The sequence below is a fragment of the Oryzias latipes genome, chromosome 8 (genome assembly GCF_053564925.1).
Source record: "Oryzias latipes strain Hd-rR chromosome 8, Olatipes_Hd-rR_3.1".
NCBI classification, from domain to species: domain Eukaryota; kingdom Metazoa; phylum Chordata; class Actinopteri; order Beloniformes; family Adrianichthyidae; genus Oryzias; species Oryzias latipes.
Genome location: NC_136244.1, coordinates 13,958,522 through 13,977,004, shown reverse-complemented (window position 1 = coordinate 13,977,004; position 18,483 = coordinate 13,958,522). Strand labels below are relative to the sequence as shown.

General features: G+C 39.2%; 1 protein-coding gene across 4 annotated transcripts in view; it reads right to left on the bottom strand.

Moving 5' to 3' along the window:
• cacna1ia (calcium voltage-gated channel subunit alpha1 Ia) overlaps positions 1-18,483 on the bottom strand; it is a 213,327-nt gene that overhangs the window by 112,884 nt on the left and 81,960 nt on the right. For all 4 annotated transcript variants that reach the window (XM_023957619.2, XM_078951512.1, XM_078951513.1 and 1 more), the window contains exon 3: positions 2,566-2,678. In XM_023957619.2, coding sequence (XP_023813387.2) covers positions 2,566-2,678 — 113 coding nt within the window. The remainder of the gene's footprint in view (positions 1-2,565; positions 2,679-18,483) is intronic.

The window sequence follows — 18,483 nt, the reverse complement described above, 5'->3', positions numbered from 1 at the left end:
ACGTTTTATTTGTAAGAAGACTCTACCACATTTTCATTAAAAAACAAAAAATAAAAAAAGTATTTGCTAGACTGTAAATCCCAGATTGCATTAATTATTCTCAACAGTCAGCAGGTGCTCCAGTCTGCACCTTTGCCCCTCCCACATCTCAATGCAATTACTGCACAGTTGCAACTTACTCACACACTAATTTATGCAACTGCTTTCGTTCTGAGCCACAAATGAAGAGGAGAGCAGTTTTTTTACCGTGAGCACTTTTGCAGGTTCACTCAATCATGAAGCCTTTTTTTTACAAAAATATTAAAGAAACAAACAAACTCGCTTATATTTAGTGCATAGTGCTGCATTTGTGTCATGTTTGTGTGTGTTAGTGGCTTTTAATGAAGAGAACCTAATGAGTCCAAATGCTACGTTCAGGCAGGCCTTAAATCCGCAGGCTGGCTCATCCATTCCAGTAGCGCTGTACTTCGTAAAAGGCGCCTTTAAGGGACTGTGTTAACTGTACACTTTCTGTCCTCAAAATCCCTCTTGTTTCTATTAGCAACCACCAGAAGAGGAGTTATCGCATTACCTGGGGAGTCAGTGTGCTCATTAGAGAGACAAAAGGCAAAGGAAGCAGAGAAAGAGTTTGGTCGGATGGGAGGAAGGAGGGGCAAAGATGACATTAAAAAGTAGAGGGGAGGGGTAGGAACATAAAAAGAGATGGAGAGTTGTAGTGAATGCTTCAAAATCTGCAGAACAGAAGAAATCGGACTGGATGAATAGGCGGTTCTGCGGCTTTTTTAACATTTTTTTTGCTTTTATGATGAACCCTAATATGGTGCAGGCAATGAGATTAGAAATATTCTCAACATCTCAACTCAACATGAGTTTGCCAAATTCATCAAACGATACGGTCAAACAACTGCCGCCCCTCAATTTTTTTTATTAAAATTGTTGGCTTCTTATGAATGCAGATGATAGCTGTCAGTCAGGCGGGGATGATGTCATTACGTAATCAGGCGGATCGCCAGCTGGCAACAACTCTGATTGCACGATGTGTAAATGTCTCCGGAACCCGCTACCCGGCAACTGTGGGATTTATAAAAAGCGGGCCATTCTGCACCACTCGTCATTCACAACTCAGATTTTTAAGCATAAGAATCTTTACAAATATAACCATTTTTTGACAACATGCCTCTCAAGAAAGCACCATGTTCGGTCTTCTTTTATTCTTCTCAGCATCAACCGCATTTCGTCAATTGATCGCACACAAAACTCAACGCCATGATGAGTTTTGAGTAGCAGCAAGGTTTTCTCCCCACGTGGACCCACGGTGGCCAGGATCGCAAGATTGACGTGTGGTCATCGCAGAGTGGCCACGCTGCTACCGTACGATTTCTAACAATCGGATGATGGCAATGGGACAGCAGCACGGGAGCAGAGGGATGGCGGTCTGAAACCGGACCGATCATCAGACAATTTTGGGGATCGTGGAGCCCTTCCTTCAGTCAATTATGGTGCTGCCACCCGCCTGCCGCTGGACCGACATCCAGATGTATAAAAACATCCCGATGTATAAAAAAATTGTCCGGCCGCCCTTTAATTGACCTTTTCTTAAAACCTCTGCAGCTGCTGCACAGGGTGCAAAACTGCAAATGCCGCCTACGGATTACAAATGCCGCCGCCCAGCTACCTGCTGAATTTGCTAAAAAACTTGCATTTAGGCTGCCATCTGGCGGCATTTTGCCATATGTGACCATAGTCCGAATCAGAATAAATAACCCACTGAGGCTACAACCAGCAGAGATAACCCAAATCGATATGGCACAAATCACATCAGCTTACAGGAGTGACGGACAAATATTTCCAATTTGATCATTCTAATTGTACACGTGTCCTCCATCTTCATCATGAACCTTAGAGGAATCAATGCCGAGCAGTCAGTAATCTTTTTTTTTCTTGCCACTGTTGATGAGATGTGCGATCAATCATCTCCAAAAACCAATAACACACGAAAGCAAGCATATAAAAAAATGAAGTCCCTCTCTAAAATTAGAAGCACTGTGTTCCATTATATGAACGGCTCTAATTAAAGAAGCAGCCAGCTGAATGCAGATGGCAGCTGCAAATATGTGGAACATTCTCCACACAATTACACGTAAATGCTTTTGGACTTTATTTTAGCTCTTAAGCAGAGCATAACATTAGAATTAGCCAGAAATGGCAGAGAAATCAGGACTACACCCTGCTGGTGTCGGCTTTGCCAACTGTGAGGTTTTTGATCATTTACAATCCCGAATTCAGCTCCTCTTCTCCTGAGGTGTCAAAAAAATAATAATACAAGCACACAATGCAGCTCTGCAAGACTCTATTAATGCAAACTGAGTCCCAATTCCCCTGTCAGAGAGTTGCAGAAAAATAAACATTTCAGAGAGGAAAGAATTGTATCCTAAGTGTGTGCACCACTGTGGAAAGAATATTCCCAAAATGAGGAAGGTTTCTTTTAGCTGCTTCTCTTTGTTCCTTCTTTATTTCGGATCCTCATTGTGATGCTGCTGTCAGTTGTGCAGAGGTTGGGCTTACCTGCAGGATCTGGCAGCGGTCCGAGGTGCAGTCGATGTTCTCGCAGGGCTGGTACATGCCCAACGTCACGCAGTTTAGCAGGATCACCATGATGCTAATCCTCTCGAACCACGTGCTGACAAAAGTTGGGTTAAGGAGGACTCAACTTTAATGTGGACAAGTCAACATTTTGCTTTAGGAAAACAATAAAATAGGTTAAAAAAAAGCCAACAAATGACTTACCCCATTTGCAGATTTTCTTTAAATATGCACAAAAATCTGTCAATGGGGTAAAAACTAGGTCTTGCAAAAACTTTCTTGATAAGATTATTTTTTTGCAAGACAAGAAAAAATAAAACAATTTTTTATTAAACAAAGGGTCTTTTTGCTTTTTTAAGATTCAATTTTTGCTGTGCTTCTGGAAAAATCTTTCCTCCAACTTTCCAGCAACAGCTCCTTTCTTTGAAATAGGTTTCTAATTCCCCTTCAGTCACTTCTTTTTGGTCCTTTTTCATTTAAATCTCTTCTCTTACAACGTTGCAGCAATTTCCCCAAACTCCCAGCATTTTCCATGTTCCGTCCCCAAGAGATTTAGTCTTTCATTGCCAGGAAATGATGGACAATTTCTCTCTCGCAGAGCAAACAAAACACAAACACGCAAAGGCGTGGAAGACTTCGATGAAAAATCAGGCTGCACTCATGGCCACGTTGGAGCTTGAGCAGAACATACATATCACAGCATGAGAGGTTCTGCGTCGGGAAAGCAGTTGACAATTCAGGCATGAACCTGCAGTGAGAGGAGCCAGACAGAAACAGAGAGAATGGATGCTGGAAAAAAAATAAAATAAAAATAACTGTCAGGGTTATTTATGACTCTTATTGGCTGTAAACAAAGAGGGCACAAAGACATGTCAGTGACCATTTTGAAAAGCTACAATGATGTAGGGACACTTTTTCTTCTTTTTCAGCAAAACACAGCTTGTCAGACTTCAACACACCCCTAAGGGCCAATTTACTGAAGTTAGCAGCATAAATAGCGTTTGCATCATCAGGTGGAAGTGAGTCGGTACTGATGTGAGTACAGTTTCGCTGTCAGACTGACCCTTCCCCTCCCCAGGCTGTGCAGGCGCCTGACTCACGTCCAGCTGACTCCAGAGCACTAGCTTATGCACGGTCATGTCACTCCCTAATCATGTCGGGCGGGTGCTAACTGGATCTGACATCAAGGATGCTTTGAGGTGGAAGAAAAGGAGGCATGCTGTTATTGAAGTTCAGCATTTAATTTGATTGTTCTTTTAAAGCTGTTAGACTCAAACAGTTATCCACCCAGAAAGCCTCCACGCATGACTGAAGATGCTGCGTCTGAGTCCTTTACTTCCCTTTAGCATCACGACTGCTTTCCCTCCTCCGCCCTTGCTGTCTACTTTTCTAAGGTTGCTGACAGGACCTCTACTTTTTTATTTCCTGGCTTTATTCCTGTCTGATTCCTTCCCTTCTTGTCTTGTCCATGCCACCACGCATTTCTTAGCCTGTCTTTCTGCCTCAACTGAGATTTCGTCAAACACTCTTTTCCACTTTCCTTTTTTTCCCAGCCCTATCAAGCCAGTCTGTATTTTTTTGAAAGAAACAACAATGCAAAAACTAAATTCATCATCTGTAAAGATACAATCCAACGAAAATGGTGTTTTGGGTATTTTTAATATGCTTTTTTGGCATTTCTGTGATGACAGAGAACATATATAAAGAAAATTAAGCTCAAAATGGAATTTCTTCATATTTATTCATTCAAATCGTTATCCAAATCAAGAGTAGACGACAAAAGTGCAGTTTGAAAAGATCGTGTTTGTGGGCGAGCCACAAGCTTCCTGCTCCAGTCTGATAACTTCGTTTTCCCCTTCGAGCTGGCATCTGGCTCAAAATCACACGCTTGGATAGCTCCAATATTGCACCCTATTTTTGTTGCAGCAGTTATGTTAGTTAGGGATTGTGAGGGGCTGTAAGCTAGCGGGAGAGATCGTAAACAGATGGGTGATGGGAAGTGGGGTCGGGCTTGCTCCACACCAACAACTCAAAGGTAAATTTCTAATGAAATCCCACTGCTCTGACTTTTTTTTTTATGAAAACAACATAACCATAATTAAAACAATTTGAAAAAAGATCAAAGAAAGATTTGAGTGGGAATTTTAAAGCTGATGGTTGCAATTCAAGCATGGAAACCTGCATATTTCTTTTTGAAACTTGTTTTGCATTCAAGGACATTTAGTTTTTTTGACCAATTTTAACTAGAAAAAGAAAAGTTTTTGGTCAGTGCTTTAACCTTTGATTGACTCCTTCCCTTCTGATCATGCATGCAAACACACCCATACACTGCAGATAAATCAATAAATAGTTCAAAAAAATGGCGTATTCATTCACAGATGGCTGAAAGAGCAACATATCTTTTACTGCCAGTTTTACATGGAAATATTAGAGTTTTTGGGAAGATTTATAACCTACTGAAAAACCTAATAAAGGTTTTTAAAGCTCAAGGTCAGGGATGAAAAGCACTCAATTTCATTTTTTTCATTCAACTTTCCTTCAATTAACTTGGCTTTTTCTTATTTGCATATTTATTTCGTGAACAATCAAGGCCGGAACAAATGTCGGGACCGGCTCTGACAGATCATGGCTGCCGCCTCGCCTCGAAAAACACAGAAAAAAAGCAAAACAAAGACAAACATTTCCCTGTGGAGATCCTTCACTGCTCATCATCACTTCAAGTTTGGTGCCGTTTCACGTTCCACCATCCATTTTAGAAGAACATAAAACCTCACCTGAGCACTGGTGTTAGCTCACCTTTGCACTAATAGCTTGCATGACTGAATGACTGAAATATTTCACACTAGTTGGTTTTAAGGCATAAGTATGCGTGTGAACACTATCTGTTTTGTGTACATGTCGACAGGTGGACATTTTTGCAGCTAGCAGGTGTGTTTATAACATTTGAGTGTGTGTGTGGACAGGCCCCGCCCTTTTTGTACTGCATTTGAACCTTACCATAATGATTAACAACCAGTAAACTTGTTGCTGTATGCTGCTTCATGGTCTTATCCCCCTTCCCCTCCTATTATCACCCCCTACCCCCCCCTCTCTCTAGCGTCCCTCTCTCTTCTTCCCCTCTTTCCTTTTCCGTCCGGTCCAACACCAAAGATTTTCAGACATGATTGAAATTAATAAAGTTTGGCCTCAATTACAAAAGGGGTTTATTCAGACATACCTTTGGTTTGTCAGAAGATTAATAACCCCTCTTGTTAAAGCAAAATATGTCCAACACAAGAGGCCCTCAGCTCTCATCTGTCTGCCCAGCTGTTGGACAGGACAAGTTAAAAACAAAAAAACAAAAAAAGTTTGGTGCCGCCGCAGTTGCAGGAAAGGGATCAGACTCAGTTGTGGTGTTTACACACTTTATCATGCCGCGTGTGCAGTTTTTGCCAAAAATGTCAACAGTACATCTTTTTATTCTTATCTTGATCCAATTCTCGGGAAAGAAAAATACTCTGTCGATGGCAAGAAACAAATCAGATGTGAGCAAGATGTTCCATACATCCCGTATATATGTACATACTATTTTTTATGTCCCTTTTTATCTAATAAATGATTCATGAAAGACTGAACCATGAACATTTTTACTGAGCCATGACCTTTAAATGTAATGCTTTTTTTTCCCACTGGCAAACATTTGCCCCTCCTTTTGCTCCTCCTCTACTGCCCGCCATAACCTTGCCCAGCTTCTGGGATCAGAGAAGACGGAGCAGATCCTCTGTGATCTGAGAACCAAAAAAAGCAATGTGATGTTTACAAATTACAAGTATACCTTTGTTCACCGGTGTGGACAAAGGTAGAGCACAAATGTCCAGGATGTGACGCGTTTCAGATTTGATTTTGTGGGACGCTGGGGACACTGAGCTGCAAATCTGCAAGGACTTTCATTCATCTTTGATAATCCCATAGGTGATCAGGACTTCGTTTTTTTTAAGTTGTAGATGTTTCACCTCTTATCCAAAAGGCTATTTCAATTCTCTGCTTGTCTATTAATTCTCAAAAACGAGAAATAAGAGATGACCCTATTTGTAATCTTTTTCAACAACTGTATGTCATTTGCAAGTTACACATTCACGTTTAAATTTAGAGTTTGACGTCTCTTTTGGTGCATTTCCAGAAAACAAACTTTTTCAGCAAAAAAAACCCAAAAGATCAAAAATGTAAAGAAATGTGTTTTTAACCTGTTAGAAGCGATCATTGTAACAGCAAAATATCAGAAATGTGTTCAGTGAGGATGGCGCAATTGGGTGGGGGTCTGGCTTGGATTGGCGGGTGGTCTTTTTGCCTGCGCTGAGGGGGCTGGCAGGGGTCCCGCCCTGTGGGGGGGCTGCCTGCGCAGATGGGCTGCCTATAGGGCTGGGATCACTTTTTCCCTGGCTCTGGGGCAGGGTAACCCTCTTGGGGCCTGCGGTTTGCTCTGGGCGACACCTACCATGGCCACAGGATCTGGGGGAGGCAGGTAGGCAGGCTGGTTGGCCCTGTCCAGGGGGCCGCTGTCTGAGGGAGGGGGTGGGTCCACTATCCGTACGAGACCTTGGAGGTCTGGCGGGTTAGGGTCTCCACTGAGGCAATCGGTGGTTACCCTAACTGGTCGGCTGCCTCGGTACCGTCGGTGCCTGATCAGAGCTCTCACAGTGGTGACACTTTGGGGCGAGGGCCTGGGAGCTAGGGGCCTGGGGGGTGGGTGTTTCACCAATTGGGGGTCAGTCTAACAGCTGTCCCTGACTTACCCTCTTCCTAATATAATCATTATTAGGGTGGTGGGGGGGTGCACCTCGGGGGGAGGAACTACTTGGCAGTGGTCCCCCTCTCATGGTTGTGATGGATTTAATTGTCATTTCTTTTAATTCCTCCTTAGACATTTAGGGCCCCTTGGTGAGAGGGTGCTTGGCCATCACTGTGAGCAAGGAGATGTGGTATTTGATCACTTCTCCGCATTTCTGAGTATTCCTCTAAAACCCTGCTATCTGAGCACCAGCCGCTCCTAACCTATGAAAACGAGCGGGTTCTCGCATTGTGACATAGAGAACAGCCCCTTCCAGGAACATCTGCGCTGTCAGCACCGCCCCCAGACACACAAGCACCCACTTTCTCCACAGAGATAGCAATGATCGGTGCAAAACATTTTCATTTTATATGAACAACATGTACACCCATCTTTGGAAAATGTTGATGCTTGTTATTGTGGGCAGGACACGCTGCAGAGGTCGGCTTTAGGTTGATGTCATGAAATGGGTGGCACCCACACAGAGTGAAAGGTGGAAATGAGTCTTCTTACTTTCGAGGAAAAAAAATCTGCTGCGAAAATAACTCAAATTACATAAAAAAATAATTCTTCAGTGTGCCAAAGGTTATATTTTATCATATATTGGATATAGTTTACACTAAAAGGCTTAAGAAAAGCATGATATAGGCCCTTTAAATTACATTTTTAACCTTTTACTGTAACTTAATGAATTTATTTACTAAATATAATTTTGGAGAGTGTTAGAAAAAAAAATCACATCAATGTGAAAAAGCTTTACCTAAGTAAGTTTCATTTAAAAATAAATAAAAAAAATTAAAATTTGTCACTTGAAACTCAATAATAAAATCCAAAGTTCAAAATACTTTCAAATTCATTTTTTCAACAAAGTTTCAGGGCCACCCAAAAGTGAGGCCTAGATGAAAAGACAACTTTGGTGTTTTTTCTTCTTTATTTATTAGGTTTTTCTAATATATTTCTGACTTTTTCCTGGGAAAATTATGTCGTTTTTCTTGTAAATGTAGGTGTTAAGACGTAACTTTACACTAATTAAAGTCATAAATGTACAACTTTTAAAACACGTATGTTTACAACTTCTATTCACATAAATTTACAACTTTATAATCGTAATTTAAAAATCTTTTTCTTTTTGCTTTGTCACAGGTTACAAAAAACTACAAAACTGCATTTTGTGGCACAGGGATGAGGAGGAACCAATCAGAGAACGACCTAAAAAGTTGCTTCAAAAACCAAAATTCCTCGTTTGAGACATAATTGTGTGTGAATTAGTCTGTGAAAAGAGGAGAGGGTGTGTTTTACAGTAAGTGCTGGAATGCATCAAAGAAGAAAAAAGAGATAGCTGGAAAAAACACTGTAGTGCACGGGTGGGCAATTATTTTACCACATAAGTTCTAAAATAGTATTGAAGGAAAATTATAATTATTGAAAATTATGTTCTAAAACAGAATATTCTAGAGTTTAAAAACTTTTGTTCCCATTTTAGATCAATTTTTTATTGTGAAGCCCTTTGGTACCTTCAAGGAGTTGTAAAGTGCTGTATGAATAAAGTTTCATTCATTCATGATCCTTTTAATAAAATAAATAACATTATTTATGAAATAAAACAATGATAAATTAACACTATGATTTTCAAAGACAAATATTCAGGAAAAATATACTGATACATTTAAAAAACACACACTAAAAAAACAATAAATAGTCGATCCTCTCCCGTCATAATCCTAATAAAGACTTTGAGGGCTGCAGCTCCTCACGTCTGACAGTTTGAGCAGCTGCGCTGTGTCCTGCACGTCTGTTTCTCATCCAGTAATAATGAAAAAGCAAATTTCTATGTCTTCTGCTGCAGCTACGCATATTTCTGCATTACCTTTTCATCAGTACAGAGTTCCCTCGTTTATTGCAGGAGTTACGTTCTAAAAATGTGAAATCCTCGTAGTCTGATTACAGACGTTTATGGCAGTAAAAGTCATCACTGCCTATATACACTTTTCTCAGACAGACGTGAACATTTTCTCCCTTTTCTCTCTTGTTTAAATTCTCAAACCTTCCTAGAATTTAGGTCCAGAATCTTAGAATGAAAACAAAGATCTGATACTTCACAGATTTCTGATATGAAGAGCTCTGTGTTTCTGTATAGGAGACACGGCACGTAGGAGATTGATTGACAAGTTCTCCAGCCAATCAGGACACAGAACAGGGTGCACTGTTTATAAAAGCAGCATAATCGCTCTAAAAGAATGAGCTAAACCAGGAAAGATGAACTGCGACGTAGAAAGGGAAAACTGTCTTCTGTTCTGTTCAACAGAGATTTTTAGAGGGTTTCAGGTTGGAGCACAGACTGCAGAAGGAAAGAAATGTCACGTCTTGATCCTGTGGCCAGATTAAAAAACAAAACAAAACATGGGTCTGTGATATTGTTCATTGGGCCGGACCAAAAATGGAGGCGGGCCGGATCCAGCCCGCGGGCCGTAGTTTGCCCACCCCTGCTGTACTGGGTTGGTGAGGATGGTTGGTTGTCACTTCAGAGTCTGTACAGTGGATGAAGCTGTCAGTAACATCATCCTGTCATCTTTATTTTCCAGTCTCTTTCAGTTATAAAACTCTGAGTTTTTAAAATAAAACTGTTGGATTTAAGAGAACTGCAAATTCCATCATTCGATGACCTCAAATTTAAAGGAAAGAGAAAATAATCTGTATTTTTTACATTTTTTTTATTTCTGCTTTTATTTTTAAATATGTTGTTTCTTCGACAATCTTTTCCTTTCCTAATGCATCTGCACTAAATAGGTCACCCTTCAGGTCTGTCTGTGTGTTGTCCACGTAAACACACAGAACACATTAGCTTATATGTCCTGTGGTATCTGCAATACATTCAGCTTGACTGGTAGCAGCAACGTAGTGGAGCAGAGCTCCAGCTGGGCTGAGCTGATATGAGGGAAGAGACATGGTGATACTGAGACACATTACACAGTTTTTGGGCAGCAAAATGCACACAAACACATGAGGTGGAACACTGACATTGTCCTCTGTCTGCACATTTTAGTACTTTGCATCTGTAGAGGCTTATCAGCTAAAAGAGAAAGACTGCAGATGGTTAGGTAGTGCATTGTTTTATCATATATTTTCTTTATCAGATATTGTGTTGGACTGTAAAACAACTATTTTATTTAACAATAATATACTTATTTTATAGCACAAGGGAACAGTGGATTCGGGAGAACTGTATCATTAAAAAAAATTATATACCATCACCAGTACATGTGGTTTAAGGTAATTTTAAGTTACATTTATAACTTATAAATCTATAAGACTTTTTTTAAAGCCATGCATAACAAAAACTCATCGTATTACCCATTTTATTCACTTTTTCCATATGATCAAAACTTCTTATCTTTGCATTCTGAGGTGTGATGCTTTGGGGTGTTTTGTTTTTTCCTTCTTTTTTTTCCGCGCATTGGTGCATAACGAATGGTTCTGCATCTGTTTATTTCCATTATTTAAACAAAATAATTGTGGTGAAAAAATTACATTTTCAACCAAATAGTGTTATGGAAACGTTTTAAGCAGTACAATTTTAAAAGTCTTAGTTATCAAAATTCAATACTTTTGAAGATATTATTTTCAAATTCATAAATTTAATGCTTTTGAGACTTTTTAAGACCCGGCAGAAACCTCGATTACACAGGAAGATGTGGAAAAAAACAACCCAAAAACCAAAAAACTGTCAATTTTTAAATCCTAGGAGATTACACATTCAGACATCTACGTAATTTTAAAGCCACCCCTTCACAAAGAGAAGCAGAGGCCAATATTCAATTCTTCCCCTGAGCTGTCACTCTAATGAACTCCTGACTCCAGACCATTCAAGAACACGGAACAAAACCACAGGAACTGTCACACCAGAACTACTGCTACATTTTTACTTTTACTGTTGCATTTTTTATCTAGTTGAGTTTGAATATTCCTATATCTACTTCATAGTACTTTCTTATTTATCCTCTCCTGTCTTACTCATTTAAACTTTTTCATATCTTTCTAGTTTGCACGAGAGCACAAGACACCAAAGCCAAATTCCTTGTACATGCACTGTACTTGGCCAATAAAGCTGATTCTGACATATATTCGGTTTTAAGAGCTGCATAAAGTGATGTGGAAAAATAGCCCAGAAAAAAACAACAACAAACAGGTGAAAAGTTCAAAAAGAATAAAAAAAAAAAAAATCCTTTTGGAAGGACCCTGCAGGATCTTACTTTCAAGTGAAAATGTGAAATTTTACTTTGAGAGCTTTTTCGGACCAGATATGCCAAGAATACTGCTGAGCCTGTCCTCATTCCTCCTATTCCTATTCCTCCTATCAGGATAACCATAAAAGGCCTTATCACTGCGAATACATATTTAATGAGTAAAATTAAGATTTTTTAACGCTAAAAAATCTTGTATAAATAGTCGATCAAATTTCAATACTTAAAAAATGTCACTATGTCACATTGTTTGACGGGTCTGAAGATTTTTCCAAAGAAATGTGAAAACATCACACAACCACACATACATTTAGACACACACATGCAAAAAAAAAGCCTTGACACATACAGTTTATGCTGTCTGGGGGCTGGAGGCAGCCCATCTGCTCTGGCTGTTGTGGTTACAAGCCAAAGGCCTGTTTTGAGAGGTGCCCCAGGTCCCTGTCCGCCATGTCAGCCTGAGTAGTTGGCACTGTGAGTCTGTCTGTGTCTTTCTGATTTACATAATCTACATGTTGGACAGATTTTTGTCTTTTATGTGGCCTTTTCTGTAAGTCTTCTGCAATCCTTCCTTACAATTGTTTTAAAAATATTCATTTAATTAATTTTTTTTTAGTTGAACTCAAGTGTGGATTAACCCCTTGATGCCTATTGATGCTACTAAGCATCAAACCACGTCTGTTCCATTTCAGTTTAGGTTAGCATCTACACTGTACTATTTCTTTTTTTTTTTGTGGGAAATAAATGCAGCTGTCATGGGGTTATCAATATCAAGGGGTTAAATACAATGAAAATGGTCTTTTTGGTATTTTTAACACGTTACTGTTCATTTTCTCATGATGTTGGCATATACATATATATATATATATATATATATATATATATATATATATATATATATATATATATATATATATATATATATATATATAAAGAAAATTAAGCTTAAAATGCATTTATGAGTACTTCTTTGTTTTGAATCAGGAGCAGATAAAAAAAAATGCTGTTTGTGATGTAGGTGCTTTAATCGATAAAGGCAGCAAACAAACAGATTCATCTACTTTTTCATCTTCCTTGTCTGAGCTGGTATTTGGCTCCAAACTGTATGGCTAAAGCACTGGTAATACTAGATTACCACACTAGTTTACAGGGAGAGTGATTTCGGCAGATGGATGACGGGAAGTGGAGGCAGGCTTACTCCACACCAACAGTCCCGCAATTCAGAGGTGAATTTCTTTTTATTTTTTAGCTTGCCCTGTCCAACAGCTAAGCAAACAGATGAGAGCTGAAAGCCTTTTGAGTTGGACATATTTTACTTTAACAACAGGGGTTATGAATCTTATGATACACCAGATGTAAATTCAAATAAACCCCTTTTGTAGTTTCAGCTAAACTTTATTCATGTTAATTATATTTGTAAATATTTTTTGTTGGACCGGACGGAAAAGAAAAGGAGGAGAGAAGAGAGAGGGATGACAGATAAGGGGGGGTGATTATAGTAGCAAGGGTAAGATCATGAAGCGTGAATTCATAATGAACTACTACCGCTCTGCAGAAACTATGTCCTAGAAAACTACACTTTCTTTTTTTTTTAAATTTGGCTAAAAAGCCATAATCATTTCTAAAACACCTCTGGGAACGTACAGAGTGATTTTTATGCCAATATTCCAAGAGCAACAATCACAATTTTGTGTGCTCAAAAATAGTTTTTGCACTTGAAACCGAAAAATGCAATTGAAACTGAGAAAATATGTTCAGACAAAACAATTTTCACTCGAGAGAAAATCTCTCTCTTCTGCGCTGGAAACAGAGCAGGGCGCCATGTTAAAAATGTGCCACATAATTATTCCAATTATGTCATAGACTGGATCCGGTTTTTGAACGATTGAAAACGTTTCCGACCAAGCAGCATCAACCTTCATGTCAATGTCTGTGATTGTCTGGCTTTCGTAGCAGATTTGGATTTTTTCTCGAGTAAGAATTGTTTTGTTTGCACGTATTTTTCAGTTTCACGCTCAAAACAGTGGGTGGAAAAAAATGGCACCAAATATCATTCCATACCAACGCTTTTAAAATTGATCAAAATTTGATTGGGTTGGGACATCTCGTCGAGCGTCACCTGCAATTTAGTCCAACGACAGACAGTGTTTGAATCAAAGTGCTGCAACAATGACAAGGCATGTATGCACCGATATTAAGGCCCAATGACCTGACGTCAAGTTGGGATAATCCAAGCCCTAATGGAGGTTACCAGGGGATTCGGTACCAGCACCACATAAGCTTTGACATGGATGTAAATGGATCTTTTTCACAGCGTCGGTGTGTATTCTCGCTCTACCTCCACTTCGGCCCACATGGGCCTAACATTATTAAATGCTACTGAAAACGCTTGTGGGAATTTCCTCCGTTATCAGAGGCAACTGTGCAGATCTCTGTAAAGTGATATGCAACACCTGTAGCACCCTCAATTTCCCTTTGAGCAGACCTATAGGAGTCTTCAATTATTCATACCCCAGCTTATAACATTTACTTTATTTCATTTGTTCCAGTGTTATTGCTTTTCCTAATTCCCCACGAGACAGCACGTTTTACAGGAACATACCTGCACTGATAACCAACTTTCACTTCTTATCTATAACTCATATCCACATGACTTAACTGTAGGAAGTGCTGAGATGGGGTTATGGGAACATTGCAATCCTTGCATTATCTGAAAATATACATTAGATGGGATGCTGCGTTCAATTTGTGACAAAAATGTGGGAAAAAATGTCCCCTTAAATCCATTATCTTCATTTTTCTTGCATTAGAAAACTTAGGTGTAGCACTCTTCAGTTGATGAGGTGATTTGAAATAAAGCAAATGTTTTTTTTTATGTCTATTTTACAGAAATGTGACCCTACTCCACAATAAATCTGATAGTTTGCTCATAATCAGTTATTTGATTGCCTATCTTCTATGTCATTATCCTAATTAGTTCTTGCTACTGATTTAAATGACCTTTTTATATATAATGACTCAGAAATAATGCTGTGCCATCAGATCATGACCTTGGCTTTGAATTGTGCACTCAAAGCACAATGTGATTCTGTGTCATTGACCGACTGAGACGGGCTAAGACGTGCTGAGACGACCAAGATAACCACATTTTAGGCTACTGTATATAGTATCATATATACCATAGTCAATTTTTTACTATATTTGAAAGATCCTAACCTGCATTGTTATAGATTTTAAGAACGTGCACACACAGGCATGTGCATATTGATCCAAGTTACATTTCCTTAGGCAAGCCTATTGACATGTGACGTTCTTGAATGCTTAGCCCATGGTTTTCACACTGGACAAGCAGGGAGGGGCCTTTTCTCATTGTTCTTTTGCTTTTGCAGTGTATATATGGCAAATCTTGCTATTTGATGTCATATAATTCTGTCCAGGCACAAATTGCATTTATTAATTCCTCCTCCATGATCAGTTTTCAAATGGTTTGCACTTCCATAAATTAGAAAGGAAGCCATCCATATGTCGCTACCAAGTCCCTGATTGGTCAAACTTCAACCTGGTTTAGCTTTCCGTGTGTTTTTGTTTGGCCGAAAATCCAGAAATTTGTGTAGCAACACATGAAAACATGGGAGTTTTGAACATGGAAGCCCCAAAAAAACAGCATACATGTGCTTACATGCTTTTCAATGAAGGTGGCCGCTCCTGAGGGGTGTGAGGGATGAAAACGGGTCTTACTTGAATATATGTGGAAAAAGTCTTGGTCTTCACAAGACATTTTCACAGATGTATTACGAATGAATTACGGTAAAATCACAGAAGCATGTATAAATCACGCAAAGAACACAATAGTTATTATAATTAATGATTATTATGCTTTTCATATGCAATTTATTAGTGATTTGTGCGTCAATTATGTAATGGTTTGAAAGGGATTTGTGTGGCTTATAAAAAAATTATACATCGATAATACATGCGCGAAAAGTCCATCAGACGGTCATGGACAGCCACCAATTTGCATATGCATATTGCAAAATTCATGCACAATTTACGCAATGATTGCATATACACTACATTAAATAACTCCAACTGCGTAATTCATGACCAACCACAAATTTGGAACAGCTCAAAACCAAATTCACGTAAAGACCTGTCGGCCAATGCCCTCGACGGACATCTGCGCACATCGAAGAACGCAAGAAACACACATGAATTATATATGTCACACAAGTAACACTAAAGACAGAAAACATGGATAATGTGCAAAACTGTGACTTTAGAGAAGCTACATGGCTCAATTTTCTTGAGCCTTAAAGATGTTGGCCGGGGAGCCTTTATTCGACCGTCACGTATAGGAAGGAGGGTTTTGAGAAGAACAGAATCAACATGTTCACCTGTCATCATTAAAGGTTAAGAGTGAGTACCTGAACAGGTGCTTGCATTGATTTTGTTATATTAAACATATATTTCTGGTGGTTTTAGCACTTCATTAAAAGGTTAAATCCTTTGTTTAACATAATGGTTTCAGAAAAATCACGCTAAAGAAGAAGCACACAGTTACACTCATTACTAGGTTTCCTCTAATGTACGATAGACATGAGCTGAACAAGTAAAGTGTGAAACTCTATGCCCTGTTGCCTTGCTTCACATTTCTTGAGGGAACATTAAGAACGGAGGCAACAGGAGGAGAAACAAGAACACAACATTGCAGTTATGGAGACAGACGTGATACAAGGACAGCAGCAGAAACGCGGTGTCAGTTTGAACACTAGCTGACCGAGGTTCCTCACAAACTGTACCGACAGATACCTCCTCCAGCAGCTGGGGCCTTCAAAACTGTGTCACGCACAGTAACAACAGCTGTCACAGAGGCCACTGGAGGTTTTTCTTTTTAAGAAAAAACCTTCAAAAAATTGGACTCTACTGGATGGGATGGCGGTTGTCACCATAGCGGTTCGGGTCAAACATTTTTTCTTTTTCTGTGTGATGTCTGAAAGGAGACTCCGGTTTGCAGGAACTGCATGCAAGAATGTGTGAATCTGTGCAACAGCATGCGTCCTGTCATGCTGTCTTTTTATTAGGAGCAAACGCAGGGACAAGCGGCGGTGCCACAGTCAGACGTCACTTTGATTCCCTTTGAATGAGACTGATTGTAGAGGCGCTCACAGGAACACAAGCACACTTGTGCGTGTGCAGCTAGTCAGGCCTACAACAGGGCTCTGTCAAAACACCTTACAGTAGAAAACATTACAAATTTAAGATCTAATCTACCGACAGCTTGTTTGGGTTTACAAACTTAAAAAAAAATCACACCAGTCTGTGTCACCAGACAAATCTAAATCCATACAAGCACTTGCAATGATAGATTTACTCCTTCAAAAAATCCTAAATCTGAATTTTTCTCCCCAATTTTCAGATTTTTTTGTTAAGTGACTGGATAAATTATGTTTGGAAAAAACATGATTCCTGTTGTCACTTTTTCTAAAAAGATTTGTAATAATCATTCATTTAAACACTTTTTATTTTTGTAAAATGTTATTCCTGTTATTGGATAAAAGAAAAGTGCAGAGGCTTTATTTGAATTTGAGATAAGAGCTTTTACACATAACACAGTGATACAATGTAATTATCATGTTGTTTAAGACGAAATGTTTTCTGGGACATAGATTCTGCAGAGCGGCAGGCGTTCGTTAAAAACTTGTCTTTGAGTTGTCCCTGTTTACACTCTCTCCTGCTATTTTACACCCCCTCACATTCCTAACCATTGACAGTAAATAAGAACTGGACTGACAAGCCCCTCCCCCCAAAAAGGAAGTACCCACTGGTCCCAAAAAAACTAAACTCCTATTGACTTCTAATGAGAAATAAACAGCTATTACTCAGTTAATATGTCCATCTGAATAACCTATTTTTTTCCATGATATTTTTGCAGTAGTGTAAGTGATTCATGTTGTTGTCTTTGTTTTTTCTTTTTAATTTGTCCAACAGCTGAGCACACAGACAAGAGCTGAAGGCGTCTTGTGTTGGACATATTTTACTGTTACAACAGGGGGTTCTAGATCTTCTAACACACAAGGTATACATTTCTATAAATCCCTTTGGAATCCAGGCAAACATTGTTCATATCAATTACATTTGTATCCTTCTTTTTGTTGGACCGGACAGAAAAGAGGACGCTATTCAAGTTAGAAACTGACCATTCAGATGCCTCAAGAAAAGAAGGTGGACTCGCGTCGAACGTTTAAAGCGTTTGATTGACAGATTCTTCCCATCCCACTTTCAGTGGAAGGGGTGTGGCCTTCTAACGCGTGCAGTCCTAAATGCAGAGACCGGTTGCCGTACACATGTAGACGGACCAATCACGGCTAACTGAGAACGTCTGGATCCAAAATGGCGACAGACATATCACAGAAAAATGGTTTTGACTTAATTTGGTTGAAACTGGAAGCAAGGCATTTTCTACGGGTGACATCACACGTGATGCATCCAGTTCTATTATACAGTCAATGCCCCCAACCCAACCTAACATTACTAGTGCAACAAAACCCCAGTCAGATTCCAGCTCGGATGAGAAAAATAAAAGACGTACAAGGATCTAGTCTCTTACAAGAGGATGCATCGGAATGAAGTGGAACAGCCTGCCCCGCCTATTTTCTATGATCTTCTTATTTATTTATTTAGACAATTTAAATCACAAATGGGAGGATATAGCCTATTGAGATGAAACATCCTGTTTTCGAGAGAGTCCTCTCAAAGGATATTTTTAAACGTCATTTTTTCATCTGCTCCTGATTCACAAGGATTTGAGTAAAAAAATACTTAGAAATTGATTTTTACTTTTAATTTTCTTTC